General features: G+C 50.8%; 4 protein-coding genes across 7 annotated transcripts; 3 read left to right on the top strand and 1 right to left on the bottom strand.

Moving 5' to 3' along the window:
• The first annotated feature begins 7,086 nt into the window (after positions 1-7,086).
• LOC143367989 (uncharacterized) lies at positions 7,087-7,818 on the top strand. Its single transcript, XM_076810281.1, has one exon. The coding sequence runs from the start codon at positions 7,087-7,089 to the stop codon at positions 7,816-7,818; it is 732 nt and encodes a 243-aa protein (XP_076666396.1).
• Positions 7,819-8,091: 273 nt separating this feature from the next.
• On the top strand, positions 8,092-11,190 carry LOC143367988 (uncharacterized). Its single transcript, XM_076810280.1, has one exon. The coding sequence runs from the start codon at positions 8,092-8,094 to the stop codon at positions 11,188-11,190; it is 3,099 nt and encodes a 1,032-aa protein (XP_076666395.1).
• Positions 11,191-11,466: 276 nt separating this feature from the next.
• On the top strand, positions 11,467-12,620 carry LOC143367643 (uridine diphosphate glucose pyrophosphatase NUDT14). Of its 2 annotated transcripts, none has more exons than XM_076809660.1 (3): positions 11,467-12,025; positions 12,139-12,212; positions 12,297-12,397. In XM_076809660.1, exons 1-3 carry the CDS (start codon positions 11,583-11,585, stop codon positions 12,380-12,382), a joined length of 603 nt encoding a protein of 200 aa, XP_076665775.1. In that variant the 5' UTR covers positions 11,467-11,582; the 3' UTR covers positions 12,383-12,397. The 2 variants fall into 2 exon arrangements, with proteins under 2 accessions (XP_076665775.1, XP_076665773.1); XM_076809658.1 differs by having other exon boundaries at positions 11,470-12,025; positions 12,385-12,620.
• Atg6 (Beclin-1-like Atg6) lies at positions 12,595-14,668 on the bottom strand. 3 transcript variants are annotated; one of them, XM_076809656.1, is made up of 5 exons: positions 14,443-14,668; positions 13,945-14,105; positions 13,472-13,880; positions 12,906-13,269; positions 12,595-12,832 (listed from the first exon to the last, which is right to left on the bottom strand). In XM_076809656.1, the coding sequence occupies exons 1-5, from the start codon at positions 14,552-14,554 to the stop codon at positions 12,715-12,717; spliced, it is 1,164 nt and encodes a 387-aa protein (XP_076665771.1). In that variant the 5' UTR covers positions 14,555-14,668; the 3' UTR covers positions 12,595-12,714. The 3 variants fall into 3 exon arrangements, with proteins under 3 accessions (XP_076665771.1, XP_076665770.1, XP_076665772.1); XM_076809655.1 differs by having other exon boundaries at positions 12,906-13,394; positions 13,468-13,880; positions 14,443-14,666; XM_076809657.1 differs by having other exon boundaries at positions 12,906-13,394; positions 13,468-13,880; positions 14,439-14,597.
• Between the last annotated feature and the right edge of the window lie 3,854 nt (positions 14,669-18,522).

Genomic DNA, 18,522 nt, shown 5'->3' with positions numbered 1-18,522 from the left:
GGGCCTGCGGGCTACGGGTCGCGACCTCAACGTGGTCCACTCCCTCCTCCTTCTTCATCTCTCTCTCTCTCTCTTCTCCTCTTCTTCTTTTTCTCCTCCAAACATTTTTACCTCCCTTCTCTTACCTTTGTGCTTTACCTAACCCGGCTCCCTTTGCCTACTCGCTCTCCTCCTCGCTCTCCTCCTCTCCTCCGCCGCGCTCCTCGCCCGGCTGTCCCGGGATCCCAGTCGTCTATTCTTAGTCACTCTCGTTAAGCCTGAACGGTGACCAATCGGGAGTTCCCGACAGTTTAAGCGGATGATAGATGCATCTGGTGTCCGGTGCCAGATAAATTCGGGTTGACACCCGTGCGAGACGTTTCGATCGCCGGTAGATGTCGAGGGAAAAGGTTGGGAAGGTTCCTGGGAACGTAACGGCGAACGTGATGATCCTCCTAGCGAGGAAGCGTTCCCGCGGAGGTTGCCCTGATTTTCGAGGCGATCGCGAGTACGTGTATGGAGAAACCGAGCTGCTCTCGTGGATCACGAGCACCTCGATCGGAAGGGCTTCATCATGCGGGAACGTGTGCGCGAGCGCAAGAGAGATAGGAGGCTCGCTCGCTCCGCGGCAGAATCACCTACCCCGGGAAGCCGCTTAATTTCCTCCGACTACGATTAACCTGCGTTCTACTTCTATTTAGTAGCAGGAATTTAATCGCGCGCCCATCGCCGAACGCACGGAATTACGTGGAATTCTTGGACGCCAACTAACCGAGCGTCTGCCTTTACGTCACGTCGCGATCCGTTCGTTAGGATGACCACTCGCGGTTGTAATTAACTCTCAGCAGGCCGAAGACAGGAACTCGTGCCCCTGCGCACCGCGATACGATTTTTCCGACACGGTGCACGGTTCCTTCTACTTCTAACTGTACTCCGTCGGAACCTGCTTGAAATCCAAGGAAACCGCGTCTTCCGATATGCCCCAGCAATTTCGTCGATATTCGCGTGGATCTACCACGCCGCTGCAGCCTGTATTAATTTCGCACACCTCAGAGGGTACGGCGGTAATTCACAAATTGCAAGTTGCCCCGATGGGGAAGTTACTGCGCGCTCTGTGGTCTCCGAGCGCCAGCCCCCGAGACATTGTCTAAATAATAGTCTAATGGATAAGGTATCCCAGGGCCTGGCTGAGCCGAGCCACTTCCAAGACTTGCACCTTGTGGTTGCTCAGCAACGATAGTCTATATCCCCTTACGACTAGTTTCATTCCCCTTTAAAGTGTTTTAGAGGCTCTGGAAGTGGGTGCTCGGCCGTTTTCTCCGCGGCGAACTGCCTCGTCTCTGGATCCGCGAGCTGCGCTTTCAGAACGGCCTGAACGGTCGTTGCTAACCCGGTTCCCTTGAAGATTCATCCCGCCGTGTCTCGTGCCGACGTGCCGGCTCTTATGGTTCCCGGTAACGATCTTTTCCGATAGGTTACACGATTTAAACGCGAACTGCACGTGCATACATGGCCCGCTCCGAGGCTCCTCTTGTAGCTGCATAATTTTCAGGATGTTGTATTTACGCGTGGAATTACTGTGGCGTCGCGCTGTTCAGCGGAAGTCCTTAACTTTCGAGTGGCGAGAAATACGGAGGGCTAATTTTATTGCGATCTTGGAACATTCTTCCGTTCATGCGGACGGTCCGATTTTTCGTGCGAATCTTCTGCAAGTACATTTCTAGCCGTCGTTAACGCCACAGACCTTTCACTTCGGGGCGGGAGGGAAACGGTGGAAGAAGAATTTCATTATGAAACCGAACGATCCACCGTTGCCGCGGCAAATGAAGCAGCCGGAGGAAATTCAGAGAGGACGATCAATAGCAGCTAGCGGAGATCGTGGCGGCTATCTCGCGGAAGGCAATTGGATGGATAAAAAGAGCCTTGTGGTATCGAGCGAGGCTAAACCCCTCGGAAGAAACTCAAATATTTCCCATTCAGCTTTCTTTGCTCGTCACAGTTACTCCGGCGTTATTCGTGTCACAGGAATCCTCCGACTTTTCCATCGGTGCACCAGGCCTGTGCCACTAGCCGGGCTGCCGAGCGGCAAAAACTTCATCGGGGAACAAAAGTCCTCGAAGAAGAGCGGCTGGGTTCGTTCACCTCGGGGCAAACGAGCAATGTGCTCACCTCGAGGAGGCGAGTCGAACAAATTGACCTTGAGATGAAAACTGCCCCGTTCATTTCGGCGATAACTCTCTCCGAGCGGTGCCAACGAAAACGATTGTTACGTCCGGGTGAACCGGCACGAAAGGCCGTCGTAAAATAAATGTCAAGCCTAACGCAATTACGTTCGTCCCTCGTTCCGCCGCGAGCCGTTGTCGTCACGAGCCATAGCGTTGGTCATTAATTCTGTTAATTTGTGGCGCAACCGAATGAGAGAATCTGGAAGCGTCATCTCCGACCGAACGTATCCCAGCGTGCGGCTACGCTCATTTTCTTGCTTCGTGGCTCCAAACCAACCGCGTCCCTCCCGCAGTTTTGCCATTCCGCGTAGTTTTTCGTCAATACATTACCATACAATGGCTCGTTACCCTAGGAATCGTAACGGATACATTTATGATGGTTAACGCGGTGTCAAGCGGTAAATAATAGACTGCTAATTTGTGGCGGCCATCTGACGGGCATTAAACCGGGCGGCGCGCTCACGGTTTCCTGGGAGGCAGAAATCACGCTGGCTGATAATCATCTGCAATGCTATCTCCCGGCGATCGTGGACCGTGTACTGTCCAATACACAGCGGCTAAATTAGTTCTGGGAACGCGACTGCCCGCGACCATGCAAATTGAAATAACATTACGTTATCGCCGCGCGAGCCCTATCCCCCCGGTTAACGTTATTTTCGTTGGTAATTGCGGTTAATCGCGCGGCAACCCGAACGGTGGCGCTCGAACGGCGATTGAACAATCGCGATAAGAATTAATGAGAGTGCGACGGAGGTACTTACGCGCGCAACGCGATGTTTAAACGGGAACAGCGAACGTTCCATCGACCTCAGCTGTCTCATCCGCTATCGTGTAGCGGGCACGAGATAAAGAGCCCTCGGACTAATCCCGAAGCTTTTAATAACCTAATAAGGTGGTTTGGTAGCGGCCGATACCTACTGTCCACTCATCGTCCAGCGAAAGGATCCGGGGGAACCACCTACGGCTCTCTCGCCGTGGTAAAGACACGCAGCAGAACAAATTGGGATCAGCCGGTTGCTTGACAAATTTCGTCTAGCGCCGCGGGAGAGTGCCTTCTAATATCCTCCCGGCTGATTCCTCCTTGTCCCACCACCTTCTGCCTCCACTGTCCCCCTTCGGCTGTCCCTCGCACTGTCTCGGTCGTTCCTGGAGTACCAGCGGAGCACCGGTCGGTCCGCCGCTGGCCATCCTTCGGTATTCGTTGCACGAACACTCGCCTCCTTTACACGACCACTTTTCCCCCCGTGGTCTATGAACAGGTTCGTCTGTTCGCCCGGTGCGCGCGCTCGCTCGCGGGCACGTTCACCAGGAACGTTTGTAGAGTCTGTAAGCCCGTAGCCGGAGCGTGCAGCGCACACTAGCGCGATAGGTGGCAGGACGAGGAGGATGAGGCCTTCCTCCGCTGAAGAAGGTACCGCTATCGCCCTTTGACCCCTGGAGCCGAGCGAACGAGGTCTCCTTCCACCGGCACCGGTAATTTTGCCTTCGGTCCCGGCTTCCTGGTGCTACTCAGATCTAGATCATCGAAAATCCGAGGTACGGGGGGTGCTCCCCGGCCCCGTGATCCTCGCCGCCCTCTCAGCGACACCCGCGAGCAACGCGATTCCCTCCGACGAGGGCTCCACGCGATCTCGATTACGAAACGGATTAGCCGCACTTTCGTCATCGGAGGCTCGTCATTCTCGACGAGTGCTCCCGAAGGATGAAGTCTACCGCAATTATCTATCTCGTACTCGAGTCGATGATGCTTAAAGGTAGCAGCTAGAGGAGGCAGGTTGCTCCACCTTGGGGGAGCGGAGGGTATGAATGGACGTTTACCAGGAAAAGTAGAAATGGAACGATCGGGCCGCAGAGTTCCATGGGCTTTTCCCCGTGGGAATGGGGCATTTACAAAGTAGCGTGCTGCGGGAGCACTCGCATTCCGAAGGTAGGTAAGTAACGAGCGGGGGCCCCGTAGCGCAACAAAAACGTCGGACGTTAGGCGAATTCGAGATGAGAAAACCGTTCCTTAGGAGAGAATTATTCAAATTGCGGATGAACTCGGAGCCGGAACTGTATTTCTGCGGGAGCGGGCCGCCGTAACAAGTACGTAGAAGCGACCGTACGCCCCGTCGAACGACTGGAAACGAGGAGGCGCGGGAAATAATGTCGTGGGATCGTTTCGAGGGTGATGCAGCTTTCGCCCGAGCTCCACGAGGTGAAAATGGGTTTGAACCGCGAATATTTGGGTCAGGCATCGTGGCTCTCGTGGATAACGAGCAGCGAGGCTCGCTGGGCTAGTACGTACACGCCGAGCGTGGATTAGCCCGATGACTAATCCCGATATTGGGTCTCGGGGCAAGGGTAACCACTTTCGAGCAATGCCGAAATAACGGTTATCGGCGAGGAGGCAAATTAACCTGGTCTGGCCACGGGCACGCTACCGTGGTAAAAATCGCAAATCACAATGGCCGGCTCCTTAAGCCGGCATTTAATTTGACTCTCCGCCGTTTTCGCTATATAATTCTGATCGCCGATACCGAGGTCGGGAACAAAGAGATCCTACGAGGATCGATTGGGTAAGTGGGGGGCGTGTGCGCGGTCGGTTTCATCGACAATTTAACGGGAGTTATCGTAACGAGGACATCGAATTTCTGTAATTTCTTTATTAACCCTGGAGTGATTACTTCGACGCACGATTAAGCGGAAATTCAATTAACGCTTCCACTGCTCAGCTACATTAGATTCCTGTATATGAGGTTTATATTCGAATAGAGCGTATCAATTGGGTTATTTAGCTCTGCACACTCATACGAGAATTAATACCCCGCGATCGTAAAGAATAATTAAGCGCAGAAAGAGCTTCCAGGGACACGTTTGTAGGATTATTTAAGAAGAGTAGGTACCCCTAAGGCTAAATACGATCGAATTAGCGTCCAGCCGTACGGTATTTATATCCGGTCATCCGGATGCCGAGGAGCGCTCGTTCGTGTGGGCCCCGAGGCCCCCGGATTCCCATGACCAGTCGGCAAGAAAACGGCTCCCAATCTCGTCGCTGTAAAGCGATCGTTGCTGTTTCAAGTCGCGCGATTAAAGACGCCATTCCTCTCCCTCTCGTCCCTCAAGTTCGAGGGAAAGTGGCTTGGAAACGGACGAGTGGCCCCGTGGACGAGTGTCATCGTTGCCAGGTAGAAGATAAAATCGGCCAATCGAGGGGGCTCTCTAGGGCGAGCCGATAAAAGGCGCCTTTATACGAACGTTACTTTGTTCGCGAAGCATGCGGCGCGCAAAGTGGCGTGTTTCCAGGGAATGCTAGCCAAAAGTAATATTTTTGAATCTAAGATAAATTATTGGACTAATTTGCAATACTATAACTCTATAATGATAATAATGTACTTCTTTAATGTTAAATATTGAATATAAAAATAATGATAAATAACTATAAGTATAAAAGTTTAAAATACATGAAGATATCGCAAGGAGAAGAATATTATAATTAAGAGTATAATAATTATATAATAAATTAGTTAATTAATTTGTAATACATGAAGATATCACAAATGAAATGCAATACATAGATCCGTAAAAATCGGGAAAAAATTTCTACACTTTCGGCCAGGTTTTCGTACAGGACATGCCACTGTGGGGCGGTTGGGGACGGTGAAGCAGGAGTGAGGATGAGAGGTGGTGGCCAGAACGGAGAGAGAAAGAGACGTCCAAGTTCGTTTTAATCGCTAATCGCCAATTACCTGGAGCGTCCCGCGCCCGAAACCCCTCAGAAGCATTTTAACGAGCCGCCGTGTCGCCCGGGCCGGAATTTCACTTCTGCCTGGTCGGCTTCCAGCGTCCGGCCGAACCGGAGAGGCCACGGAGTCCACGGTATCCTATCTCTCCTCTCCTCGTTCGTCGCTCGTACGAGCCTCGGACACGCCGCGCCGGCCGCCTCTACCTGTCTCCTTCTTTATTTAAGGCCCGGGCGTGTGTGCGTGCGAGCGAGCCCGTACCAATTAGCGCATACTTGGGCCGTCGGTGTTCGGGCGCCCGGGTTGCCCCTTTCGGCCGCTTTCGGTGGCCACAGTCGGCCAGAAACCGCGTCCACGGAATGGGACGAATCGTTCCAAGGTCACCTTTTCACGGTTCCACTTCGGCGTCTCGATAGTTCTGGTCGACAAAGGAGGAGGAACCTGTTCAACGAAAATATCGCCGATTCCAGGCGACTAGCTAGGCTACCGAATGAACGACGATTAGTCACGGGCCCGTGGAAAAGAATGAGAGAAAGGGTGGACGGTTCAACGGCGGCCCTCCAGGACCGTCGCGGGATTTCGGACGGAAATCGCGTGGACGCGAGGTAGCGGGATCGTCGCGTACAGCGGAAAAGGGCTTTCCTTCGGATTTTCGTAACGGTTCTAGCGGCCAGTTTCGCGCCGCGGGATTAAGTATACACCACTGTGGGAGCTAAGTAATAACTGCCGATGGAATTAGAGACGCCGCGGCGTCGCGTACGGTGGATGGGATATACGTGACTGTACGTCGATGATTTTTATCCGCGGATTGATGATGGGATATCTATAGACACGGAAGCGGGACGCGGCTGGAGACTCGGCGTACCTGTGTTTATATGACCCTCGGGGAGAATTATCGTAATGGATAGCACGTCGAAATGTTAATGCGAGGGTCTCTGGGTAAAGAAGGACCGAAGAGTCCAAACAGAGTCCAACTTAGGAGAGAAGTAAAGGTGTCCACGGATTCGCGTTCACTCGCAATTCGATTGTTACGCCCCACCTGTCACTTGCCATTCGCGGCCTGAACCTTCAAAAATTCCTCGTGTCAAAATTCGCGCGCCACCGCCACAGGAACACCCTCTCTTCCCGGTCACGAATCCTCGGTATCGTCCAACTTCAACATGTCCTGCTTCGGTGGCCGCGACGAACGGATCTACATGGTGGAGATGCTGGTCCACAAGTTGGTGTTGACGGAGGGGAAGATCAAAGACATCGGTGAGCACCCTGTCGTCATCAAGATCAAGTTCCTCGCGTTCCCCGTGTTCGAGATCACGCGCCATGACTTCTACTCTCTGAAGCCCGCTCTCCTGGAGGAGGACGGGACTCTGCACTTCATGATAGGCAGGAGTTGCCTATTCGTCATACAGCCGAAGGAGCTGGTGGACGAGTTGAAGTCGGCGACGCTAAAGGTCGGTGTGTTCAGGGTCGGGGACACCTATCCCATCGCGGAAACGGAGATACCACTGCCCGGCTGCTTGTGCGACCAAGTGGCGATGGCGCAGAACGAACCGGCGCATCTGCCAAAACCGTTCCTGGTGAAAGGTAGCTACAACCTGGTGGATCCTGGCGAGAATCCATCGGGAATTTTGGAGATGGAGATCAGGCTGGTGTGCTTCGGCAGGTCTATCATGACCCACTACGAGATGCACCCCACTTTTTTCACCTTCAGGAACGAGGACAGGGAACGAGAGTTTTGCGTGAGGCGGCTCGTCCCGCCTACTGAGAAGGATATCTCAGAGTTCCCGGACAGAACGACGCTGAACGAGTTGAAAGGGATTGTAGATGAAGGGAAGAAATTAAAAATGGGGAAAAAGGGAAGAAAAGACAAGAAGGTGAAGAAGGGTGGAAAGTGAAATGTGGTGGGAGCTGTTCGCGCGAGGACCACCCGGTACAGAATCCGCGGTTGCTCGTCAGTGATATCGCTATGGTAACTGTATACGATACATTGCACATAAAATTATTCGATTCGAAGCGTTGGCGCGGTTAGGTTACAGTATATTGGTCGTGAAACGACCACAAAATTAATGGCGCGTCTCGGCCGTACGTATATCTAGAAGCTCTCTCTGAGTTCACGAATCTTCTCTAAATTCTCGTGTAGCGAACGTCAAAACAGGGCAGGAAGAAGAATGGCTTCGAAGCGGAAAACGTGGACGTCGAAGGAGGAGCAATTTTACATGCTCGAGGTATTCGTCGATCGGCTGGACTTGGATCCTGAACGAACGGCGGACGTAAACGCCGGTGATCTGATCGTCCGCGTGAGATTCGTCGATCTGCCAGAGTACGAAATCAGCATACCCAAGTACAAGCAAATCGATCATAAAGAAAACAGTGAACTGCCAGGGAACTCGAAGGACTTGAAATATGGTAAATCTTGTTTGTTTGCCAAGACACCGAGCAGTCTTATCAAGGCTATGAGGTGCAGCCCCATGTTCATGGAAGTATATTACAAAGGATCCACCTCCGCCACGAAGAAAAATGGAACTCTTCTCGGTAAAGCGAAGATATCTTTGCCCGCTTGCTTGTGCAATCGAGTGTCCGCTGCGCGAAAGGAGGTCGACGGATTATCCGCGCCGTGCATAGCAAAGGATTCCTTCGATCTAACCGATTCGGCTGGCAACGGATCCGGTACTGTGTCCGTCACCCTGAGATTATCTTGTTTCGGCAGTTCGATTGTCAAGCACTTCTCTTTGAACGAAAAGTCCTTTGTGCTGGAGGATTCACCGCTGCAAAAGTTTCTGTGCCCCTATCTCGCTGCCAAGAACGGAAACAAGGAAGACGACTCGAAGGACGAGAACCCTTTGGCGAGGCCGAGCTCTCCGCCGCGCGTTTCGATGGACGATCCCGGTTTCGGTGACCTGACCACAGCTGAGAAGCTCAACGATCCCAAGTACAGGGAATTGGTTTACAGAGCATATCCAAACGAGCCCACTTGCCGCTGCATGCCGGCCGATCGATCCACGCATCCTATGGAATGCCGTTCCGGTTGCAACCGCCGTTGCTGCATGAAACTGAAGGACCCCGGCATACTGGCCACTCAGAAGGACAGAACCATCGAGGACACGATGGCTAATACCTATTGCGTAAACAATCTCCTGCCCGAGCTATTTGTCCCGAGGAACGGGCAACCACGCTGCTGCAGGCCTAGACTGAAGGGTGGTGGGGACATCGAACAAATTTACATAGGTCCTTCTGGGTACAAATGGACGGACCACGAGACAGACTACACCTGGTACGACGAGAGAAACACCGCAGGCGTTCGGTTAGAAGGAGGTGGAGGAGGGGAGAAAGAAGTGTCGACTTGCAGTTGTTCCGGTGGTCCAGTACCAGTTCCCGATCGAAAGTCAATGTCCAAAGACAACGACGTAGTAGCGATATTTGACGCTTGTACGCCTCGCCTGACGTCGACCGGGCCGAAGCCTGGGTGCGTTTGCCCGGGGAAGGATGCGCCGAGGTGGCCCAGAGGCGCCGCCAAATGCTCCAAGTCGCCGTGCATGGGAATAGACTGTTTAATTCGAGCTTTCCACGATGCGCAGGATTTCGTCGATTCCATTGGGAAGGTGCCAGGCGTGCAGGGACTCGGCTTGATGGACCCCGGCGACAGCCCCTACTTCGGCAGGGATATCGACAAAGACTACGTAACGCAGGAACCTCAGGCTCCAAGGGGAAGAACATCGACTGGAACGTCGCAGGTTGCAAAAGCACGACCCCCGTGCCCTGCGCCGTGTAACGTGCCAACGGCCAAACCACTCGACGATATTCATCAGCAGCATACCCTTCCGCCTCTCGCTCCTGCAGGATTCGCTATGCCGCCTCGGTTGGGAATCGTGCGCGAAGCTATACCCGTGTTGCCGGAAACAGTCCCGACAATCAGCCATGCCAGGTACAGGAAGAAAGAAGAGAAGAAGGAGGACAGGAGCGAGAAGCAGAAAGACCTGGACGCCGCGACTCCCGGGCTGATGGACGCGGAGTTGGGTCCTTGCGGTGAACCCAAATGTAAATCCAGACGGAAGAGGCCCGACGACACCACGAGCACGACGCAGATCGCGGCCTCCGTTTCCTCGAAGGCGGGCGATAGGGGTGGGCGCAGTGCAAGGAAACGGGGAAATCCGAGGGCTGGCAATCGGAAATCTCAAGGTAACGCCAAGGGTCGCGGTATGGCGCACAGCAGTCAGCGTAGCAATGCGCGCAACATTCAATCCACCACTCGACACCGCGGAGGTGGATCGCCGCATCCGCCTACTGCGAAGGCTGGTCAGAGAGTCGGAAGAGGAAGGCACAGTGTTCCGGGACCGGGGGGTGATCGTATTTCCTCCTTAAAACCGTTGGTCGATGTCAGCAGGCGTGTGATGCGGTGGGTCTACTTCGTCGGCGACACGTACCCCGGAACAAATTACGGCCACAGGGATTGTATCGATTTGCGAATGAGGGTGCCGGCTAATATGGGTTGGCTGTGGAACACCATGGACATCGCGGGCAACTTGAAGCCACGCATCGGCTGGAGGCCGGGCGCCATAGGTCGTTACCTCTACGAGATGCTGCAAGATGCGAAGGATAACTCTATAGCTAATATACAGGAGACGCTAACGCCGGCTGAGAGACGACAGGCTGATAAAAGATCGGATAGATCGATGCCAAGGTCGGGAAGATCGACAGGAAGATCCACCGATCGTGGAAGATCGGCCATTGATCGCTCGAAATCGGCCCCGTCGCGCGGAAGGAGCCCGGGCAAGAGGCGAGGTGGGAAAGCGCGATCCCTGCAGAGGAAGCATTCCAAGATGGAGGGTGAAGAGGATGGGCCGGAAGCACCGCCAACCTTGCACATCCATAGGAAGGACGGCACGTATTACGTGACCATGTACCCGATCAGGGCAGAGACCACGGGCGAACCGCGTTTGTCCGAGCCCATGAAACCTCTGCAATTCAAAATCGTGAAGAACAAAGACGACGCCTCGGTCGCCACCAGCTCGACGGCGTCCGACATGGAGATCGAGTTCTCTCCTCCAGCAGCGGTCTCCAGGTACCGCAAGAAGCCCGACGTCGTTCACGTCGATACGCAGGTTCGCCAGCAAGAGATTCTGGACGCCTACAGGACAGACGGTCCTGGGAAAAGGGAGAAGAAAGGTAGGAAGGGAAAAGAGAAAGAGAAAAGGGAGGTGAAAAAACCGTGGCCTGGCAAGGAAGGTGCGAAAACTTCTCAATCGCGGCACTCGCAGATGAAGAAATAACGAAGATACTCTAGCCTCGAATTTCATGGTGAAAATATATAGATTCATATGTGAAAATTGTGACCATTACTTTTCCTGTACCCTTTACATCAGAATAGATTCATCAATACATACCCATACGATATCGCTCCAATATAAGACCAGAAGTTTCCGCGAAACCGCGGTGGGTGAAGGAAAATTTCCTACGCCTTATCTTGATAGTAGTGCAATTATTTACACGTCCATCATAGCGATAGCTCGTTTTCTTAATCACGTTCGACTGCGCACGTTTACTTTCCGTGTCGGCCGCGACATCTTCAGGTGGCCTCGAACCACGGTCGTCGGGACGGTTTATCGACTGGAGTTAAACAGCTAAATCTGGTGGGAGTGCAGTTTACATAAACGCGTAAGGAATGGATGTGAACGCGCGAGAGAAGGAAAATGAGAATGTACGAAAGAGAATACTCGATATACGGGAATTTCGCGTGGCGGAATGTCCGCCTGACTCGCCGTGGATTAGACCTGCTCGTATACATTACCAACAAGATGGCGAGCAGAAGGTGTGGGATGTGACAAGGGCACACGACAGCGTGAGTATAATCGTTTACAACACGAGCAGCAAGAAGCTTGTGTTCGTCAGACAATTCCGCCCGTCGTTCTACTATACGTTCCTCCCGGAGAAACGTGGTACGATCGATCTTGAGAAATATCCGCTGACGTTGGGTTTGACCTTGGAACTATGCGCCGGTATCGTGGACAAGGATAAGCCACTTGTCGAGATCGCGAGAGACGAGCTGCGGGAAGAATGCGGCTTCGAAGTGCCTGCCGAGGCCTTTAAAGCTATCACCACTTTCAGGTTTGTTAAAAATTGTCAGTTTTGCTAATACATCACTAGTCCGTAGTGCATGCTACGAATTATGAACTTTTCTGCGCGTGTAAAAACCAAGGTTCTTGTGAATTGAATTGTAGATCCGTTTCCACTTCGGTCTATAAGCATACGCTTTTCTATGTGGAAGTTACTGACGAGATGCGCATATATCCTGGTAAGCTTAATTGTAATAATTCCGTTTGATATAAATTTTATTTTTCGTACTTTACATAAACCATGTCATTAACGGCGAGTCTAGCGAATAAGTTTATAGTTGGCAATAAAATATTTCGAAAGAGAGTCCCACGTTACTCGTCCTTAAATTTGAGCGTATCGTTAAATTAAAGGAGGGGGCGCCGCATCCGAAGGAGAACTAATCGAAGTGGTGGAATTGAGCGTGCCAGAAATAAGAGAGTACATGCATTCCGAGGAGGTGCAAGGTCCCCCATCTTTAGTGTGCGGTATATCCTGGTTCCTAGCTAATAAACCTGAACATTGTTCTTAGCCCGAACTCGAACCTCCTCAAAAGTTGTTCAAAATAAGTATTATCGATCAGATGTTAAATAAAAGGATTATCCTTTAACTGAGTTTATTTACAAATAACGTGTATGTACATTAATGAGTGTGAAAGGGATGTACGATCGAGGCTGAATGAATTGGGATAAAACGAAAGTGTGTTATTGCTCAGCCTCGTCTTTCGTGAACTGAGAGCTAACCCACGCGAGACCCCACTTTAAGTTGGTCAGTACAAATTTCAGCGCCTTGGTCCACTGTTCCTCGGAATTAAATTGGATTCTAAAATGAGAGACGTAGAATGAGTATTAAAGAAAACTGTGATCAGAAGCGTTCGAAGTATATGGAACAGTACTTGATAGAATAAGAGTTGCCTGTCGCGGAATCCTCTATTTTCCCACGATCCATTCTGTACGGAAGGCAAAATCCACTGTCTCCCTTCTCCACCTGCTCCTTGAACTGCTGCAGGCAGTCGAGAAATGCCACCATCGCTGCGTCGAACTTTGTGTCCCAGAGGAATTTAAATCCTCCGCTTCCGTACAGAGGAAGTTCTCTGTGCTGATCTAAAGCTTCAATGTAACTGTGATTACCGAATGGCACTAAACGGAAACGTTTGAACGTGAGATTCATCTTCCGAGCAAGAGCTGTTAGCAGCAAGGTGGTTTGTCCCCAAGCAGCATTTATCTCGCTCCAATCAACTGGCGCACTTGGCAATCTGCCTAAACGGAAGGAATTTATAGTTCCAAAATGTCCCGAGTGCCAAATATGAAATGTAGCATTGAAAACATTTGTTTTCTTCAGTCTTTCTAGTTGAGAAGCTGCATAGGCTAATTGGCACTCCAGACTAAACAAATCGATAACGTTAATGGGAGTGTACTACAAGAAATACGGAAAATGCAACAACATGTCATAATTACCTACGATACTCATCTTTCACTAATATGAGATCTCTCTTATGCTTTGAATATTCTTTCCAGTATCTTTCCTCCTCGCTTTGCAACCTTTCTCTTTCCCTCTCTTGCTCAGCTATCGCGTTTCTGGTTGCGATCTCTTCTTTCCTCAGTGCCTGCAATTCATTTATCATCCTCTCTTCCTCCGCCTTCACGTCTTGCAATTCTTTCATAAGCGTCTCCATTTCTACATCCTCGTTGCCCTGTTGCTGTTGCTCCACTTCTATTTTTTTCAAATATTCGTTATAATCCGACCATTCCCCTTCGGTCATCCTCAACTGTTGATCCATTAACAGTAGTAGACTATCTGTGCATTCGTCGCAGAGTGGGTGATCCGCAGAGCTGCTACTGCTAAGTATATCGAACAGCGTCGCTCGTACCTTGACAAAAAAAAAGAGGTCACATTATTATTTGTTGCGACATAATGGCTGAGACTCCAAGTACCTTCAAATGATGACTGAGACTTTCTGTTTCCCCAGAATCCCCGACTAACATAAAGCCATTGGTCCCATTTGCCGATTCAATTAATCTGAACGGCGGAACTAGATGTTCTATGCTTCCACTTTGTGGCTCTATCTCTCCCATCACTTGCTGCTGGATCGGAACTATTCCAACAAGAGTTAAGAATATTACGCATATTTAAAGAATTCGTATTAAAACGATTACTGGATCAGAACTCTAGTGCCAGTATGAGGGTGCAATAACTGTTTCGAATGAACAGAGAACTGATTGATAGAATTATTGACGCACAAGCAACTTATTAAAAATTAAGGAGAATCATAATTCTAAAGCGCATTTACGCGAACAAGCAGCGATGGATTTGCCGGAGATTAGGAGACACGTTACGGATGTAAAATTTTATCCGAACTGTGAGTGAAGAGAAAAGAATGATGCAAAGAAATCTCTTACAAAAACATATAGTTCGAAATAGAAATTACCTACGTGAAAGTTCTGCTAGTGTATGCTCTCCGAGATGAGAGAAACTCGAGTCCAGTCTGAGCGGTTGCAGACATCGCTGACACGCGAAGCTCACATTACTTTTCATATCTACCATTTTGACGTCCCGTCGCTGAAAAGTAACTTCAGCTCCCTATTCGCTCGTACGCCACGTTATTTATAAATACGCATTTGACGCTTGGAAGACAGGGTCAGCTGATTTTACTTCGATCATGGCCCGCGAGCTGGCGTCGCTACACGCGTGAACATTTTGCCTGATTCATAAGGATCGGTTAACCTGGACAAAATTTTAAGTGAATAATCTAAGTGAAAAGAATTACAAAACTAATTGAGCAGGAACGAATTAACAATTTGCAATTTGCGTTGCAGCTTGAAAGTTCGCATTGCATTAAACTTATGCATCCAAAGTAATATTTGACAAGAGAAGATACGTAGGTGAGGGATATTATAAATTGCAATACACATTGAATATTATATTTAATAAAACACATTTAATACGCATAAAAGGTATGCATTTTATTAAAACTACGAGAGTCAGAGTAGCCAACATCGTCCATATTTCCCTGCAATTTTAACTCGCCAGACAGACATGTCGCGCCATTTCTCCAGATCGTGCACACCGTATTTTAAAATTACCCAAGAAATTTAAATTTATTATTCAACTAGCGTTGAGTTACGCTTGAAATGCTGCACAGACGAGGTATAGGACAGACCTATCAACCATGGCATTTTTCTGTCACCGGTTTGGAAGGTCCTAGAACCCCCTTGTCATTTTTTTGTCGCATGTAACGTTACCGGTGAAGCCTCGAAACAGATTGTAATGCTACGTGTGGTAGAATCAATTCTAATTCATACCACACGTAGCATTACAATCTGCTTCATCGGTAACGTTGCATGCGACACAAAAATGGTAAGAGAGTTCTAGGCCCCCCAAACCGGTGACAGAAAAATGCATTGGTTGATAGGTCTATCCTATATCTCGTCTGTGGTGCTAGTAAAGAAAGTATTGCTGTTGAATATTCTGTGATCTTTTGTAGTTACTGTCGATTTAACAGAAAAATTATCGATAATCGAAATTTAGTCGAACGCAGCGAATATAGATGACTCAGCGCATCAGCCAATCAGGTGCTGCACCCTAGTAACCGTAAAACGGTAACCTCGCGCTTTCACTTGGTTGCTCGGTACGCGTTTGGACAATATTTCGCTTGGTTTCTGTGACATAAAAGTGTTATAAATCACGATTCAATCCCGACATACACACGAGCCAGCAATAAGTAATTAATTTAATCATCCATCTCGTATCATTTCTTACACACGATCTCTTATCATGATTCATTGCCTTGCAGTTTCAGCCCGCCGCCAGAATCCAGTGGGTAAGATTTCTGACCGCCATATATCAACGTAGAGGCCTCGATTTCCGCGGGGCCTCGATCAGATTGCTATTTGATTGCTGAAACGGTACGCCGACGCGACGTTTCTCGCGTAACGACTGTAATTCGTTCGAGAGATCCATTAAACGTCTCGCCAGCGGTATCGAGTAATATTTTCTTGCGCGCGCGTATAAACATTTGAAAGCGAGCAGGAATCAACAAGTACCTTCCCGGCTCCGTGCATCGCCCCCCCCCCTCCCGATATAACTTAAGTTCCACGGGCATTTATCATCGCGGACCATTAGCTTGCGCCGTAACAATCAGTGTTCCCGAGACGCAATTACAGTAAAACTTTCGTGCAGCTTTAGGGAGCCATGTGTGTTTCTGTAATAACAACCGCGGTATCTACACATTGCCTTCTACCGCAGCCGCGTAGAATTATTATGCAAGCGTTCCGTTCGTTTCCTCTTGCATCGTGACCAACTGAGTGGCGCGACGAATCGCTAAACTCAGCTGTGCCAATCATCTCGGTAACGTTGATCTCTGTAGTCCCGCTCGGATGCTCGGACGCTTGACAGGCAATTTGAGGTTACATTGGCGACTATAACCTACGCGCTGTACCTATTTGGTTTGAACATACATTAATCGGGATCGCAGGGTGGAGGCTGTGGCGTAGGGCGGTGGGTTGAATAAATTCTGTGTTCGGTAGAAAACTCGGTGGCCATTCGCGTGGCATGTAATCTCTAATTACACGTCAAGGGCTGCTCCTTCAAAACGGTGGCAACGCGTATAAATAGGTTTCCCCCGATAATCCTCGCATTACTATGCAAAAGCCGATACGCATCGAGCGCTCGGCTGGCCATTCATCAATGCACGCCGGCACGCGCGTCGATGCTTCGTTAGAATCGCTACGGCGTCGCGAAATAAATGAAGTTACGTAATACGATGGAATAAATGTGCATATCGATAGCGCGCAGCGTCATTTGCATCGCGCGAGAGCGGCGCGTTTCGACGGGGGTAGAAGGCCAGCTCGTAACCAATTACGGGGGAATGCAATTAAAGTTATCTCCTTGGAGCGGACGATCGTTAACTTCGATACCGGTGCCTCGAGATCTCTTCCTCGACTTCGATAACTGCCGGCTGTCGCGATTATCGTTTGTATCTTCGAACTCGGGCGAATATCTGCCCCCGCCGTAAAACTCGACCGCGGCCGCGTCGATGCCGGTAACACGTTTAACAACAAACGATTCAGCCGCGCTAACAGGATAACCGGGGCCCATTCGAGCTATCGTTCCTCCGCATCTCGGGGGCCGTTTCCAGCCAAAGAGAAACCGGCGCTCGCATAAAAACCCGTGGCGAACGTCCTTGCCAGGCAGTTTGCAATCTTGTCGCGAAACTTCCTACGCCTCTTACCCGTGTTACTGGCGCAGGCAGTTTTGGGCCCAACGATTGGTCGATCGGGCGGAAAGAGAGTTTACATCTCAAAATGGAAGTGGCATTTCCGTCATCGAGCCGAGCAGAAGGAGCTCCCCAACTTAAGGTAGAAACGAGCGTAAGTTCTTGATAGATGTCAGATCGGAATATTCTCGAAAAAGAAGCCTTAGGTAATCCGTAATCTCGTTTTGCTTTCTCAGGAATCGCCCAAATCCAAGTTGCACCATCGTTACCACTGCACCCCGTGTCCGCGGAAGGGGACGGAGAGGTGAACGGAGTTATCGCGCAGGAGGAAGGGAGAGCGTGATATAAAAGGGGGTGGGAGAGTCTTGATGCAGCAAAGGGGGAAAAGGTAGGGGTGGGCGGCGACCGTTTCAAGCGGAGGAGTGCCGTAGGGGCCGATGGGAGCGAAGTCCCGGCGAGTTTGAGGCGAGCTGAGTGAAGCGCGGGCGTCACGACGACGTCGGCATCGTGGCTGGCCTCCGCCAATCCGTCCCTCAGCGGCCATGTTGCTCGTGTACCTGGGGCGGAGCGCCGCTCGCGGCCTCTCTCTCTTTTTACTCTCGCGAAGCCTTCTCTTCCGCTCTCGATCGCCTCCTTCTTCGTGGCGGCGTCCTCCACTTCTTCTTCTTCTTCATCCTCTTCTTCTCCTTCACCCGTTCTTTTGCTCTTTTTTTTACCTTTGCCCCGTGGTCCTCGTTTTTCTTGTTCGCGGTTGCGTTACACTTCTGGCCGTCGAGGCTCCTCGCCGTTCCTCTCTCCGCCCGGCCACCTTCTTCGGGGGCACCCTATCGCGGGTCGCGCCCGTACTGCACCTGTGACCGATGACGCAACGTCGCTGGTATCCTGACCGCGAACAGGGCCATTGTGCTTTGGTACGAGGTCCGATTGTGTCCTGCGTGTTGCGGGCAACAGGGGCCAGTGCAGAAGGAAGAGGCGATGTTGCGGATGTATAATAAGAATGCAGAGAGATCAAGGATGATCGATAGCGTTCCCAAAACGTCCGCTCGATCTTTCCTGCAATCCTCGCCCGATTACCAATTTCCCGCGAAATTCTCGGTCCCGCTGAATGGAATCCTCAGACGCGCAGCCGGCAGAAAAGCGATCCGCGACCCGCGGTGAATTATTCCCACCCCGAGCACGCGCAATTATTAGAATACACGCTGGCACGCGAGTTTCCTTCTCTGCTCGCCTAGGTGCCGGCTGATTTACGGCAACATTTCGCGTCGCGGCGAGCCCGGCTCGGAAATAACAACTCCAT

This window comes from Andrena cerasifolii, chromosome 4, assembly GCF_050908995.1.
Source record: "Andrena cerasifolii isolate SP2316 chromosome 4, iyAndCera1_principal, whole genome shotgun sequence".
NCBI classification, from domain to species: Eukaryota; Metazoa; Arthropoda; class Insecta; order Hymenoptera; family Andrenidae; genus Andrena; species Andrena cerasifolii.
This window is presented reverse-complemented; position numbering and strand designations above follow the sequence as displayed.

What these genes read in the sequence shown, in the direction of transcription:
- LOC143367989 (XM_076810281.1), top strand. Translation starts at nt 7,087, where the DNA reads ATGTCCTGCTTCGGTGGCCGCGACGAACGGATCTACATGGTGGAGATG.
- LOC143367643 (XM_076809658.1), top strand. Translation starts at nt 11,583, where the DNA reads ATGGATGTGAACGCGCGAGAGAAGGAAAATGAGAATGTACGAAAGAGA. An exon ending in AAAGCTATCACCACTTTCAG is followed by an intron (nt 12,026 to 12,138) that starts GTTTGTTAAAAA and finishes ATTGAATTGTAG; the next exon opens with ATCCGTTTCCACTTCGGTCT. An exon ending in CGAGATGCGCATATATCCTG is followed by an intron (nt 12,213 to 12,384) that starts GTAAGCTTAATT and finishes GTTAAATTAAAG; the next exon opens with GAGGGGGCGCCGCATCCGAA.
- Atg6 (XM_076809655.1), bottom strand. Translation starts at nt 14,554, where the DNA reads ATGGTAGATATGAAAAGTAATGTGAGCTTCGCGTGTCAGCGATGTCTG. An exon ending in TACACTAGCAGAACTTTCAC is followed by an intron (nt 14,106 to 14,442) that starts GTAGGTAATTTC and finishes TTGTTGGAATAG; the next exon opens with TTCCGATCCAGCAGCAAGTG. An exon ending in GGCAACTCTTATTCTATCAA is followed by an intron (nt 12,833 to 12,905) that starts GTACTGTTCCAT and finishes CTCTCATTTTAG; the next exon opens with AATCCAATTTAATTCCGAGG.
- LOC143367988 (XM_076810280.1), top strand. Translation starts at nt 8,092, where the DNA reads ATGGCTTCGAAGCGGAAAACGTGGACGTCGAAGGAGGAGCAATTTTAC.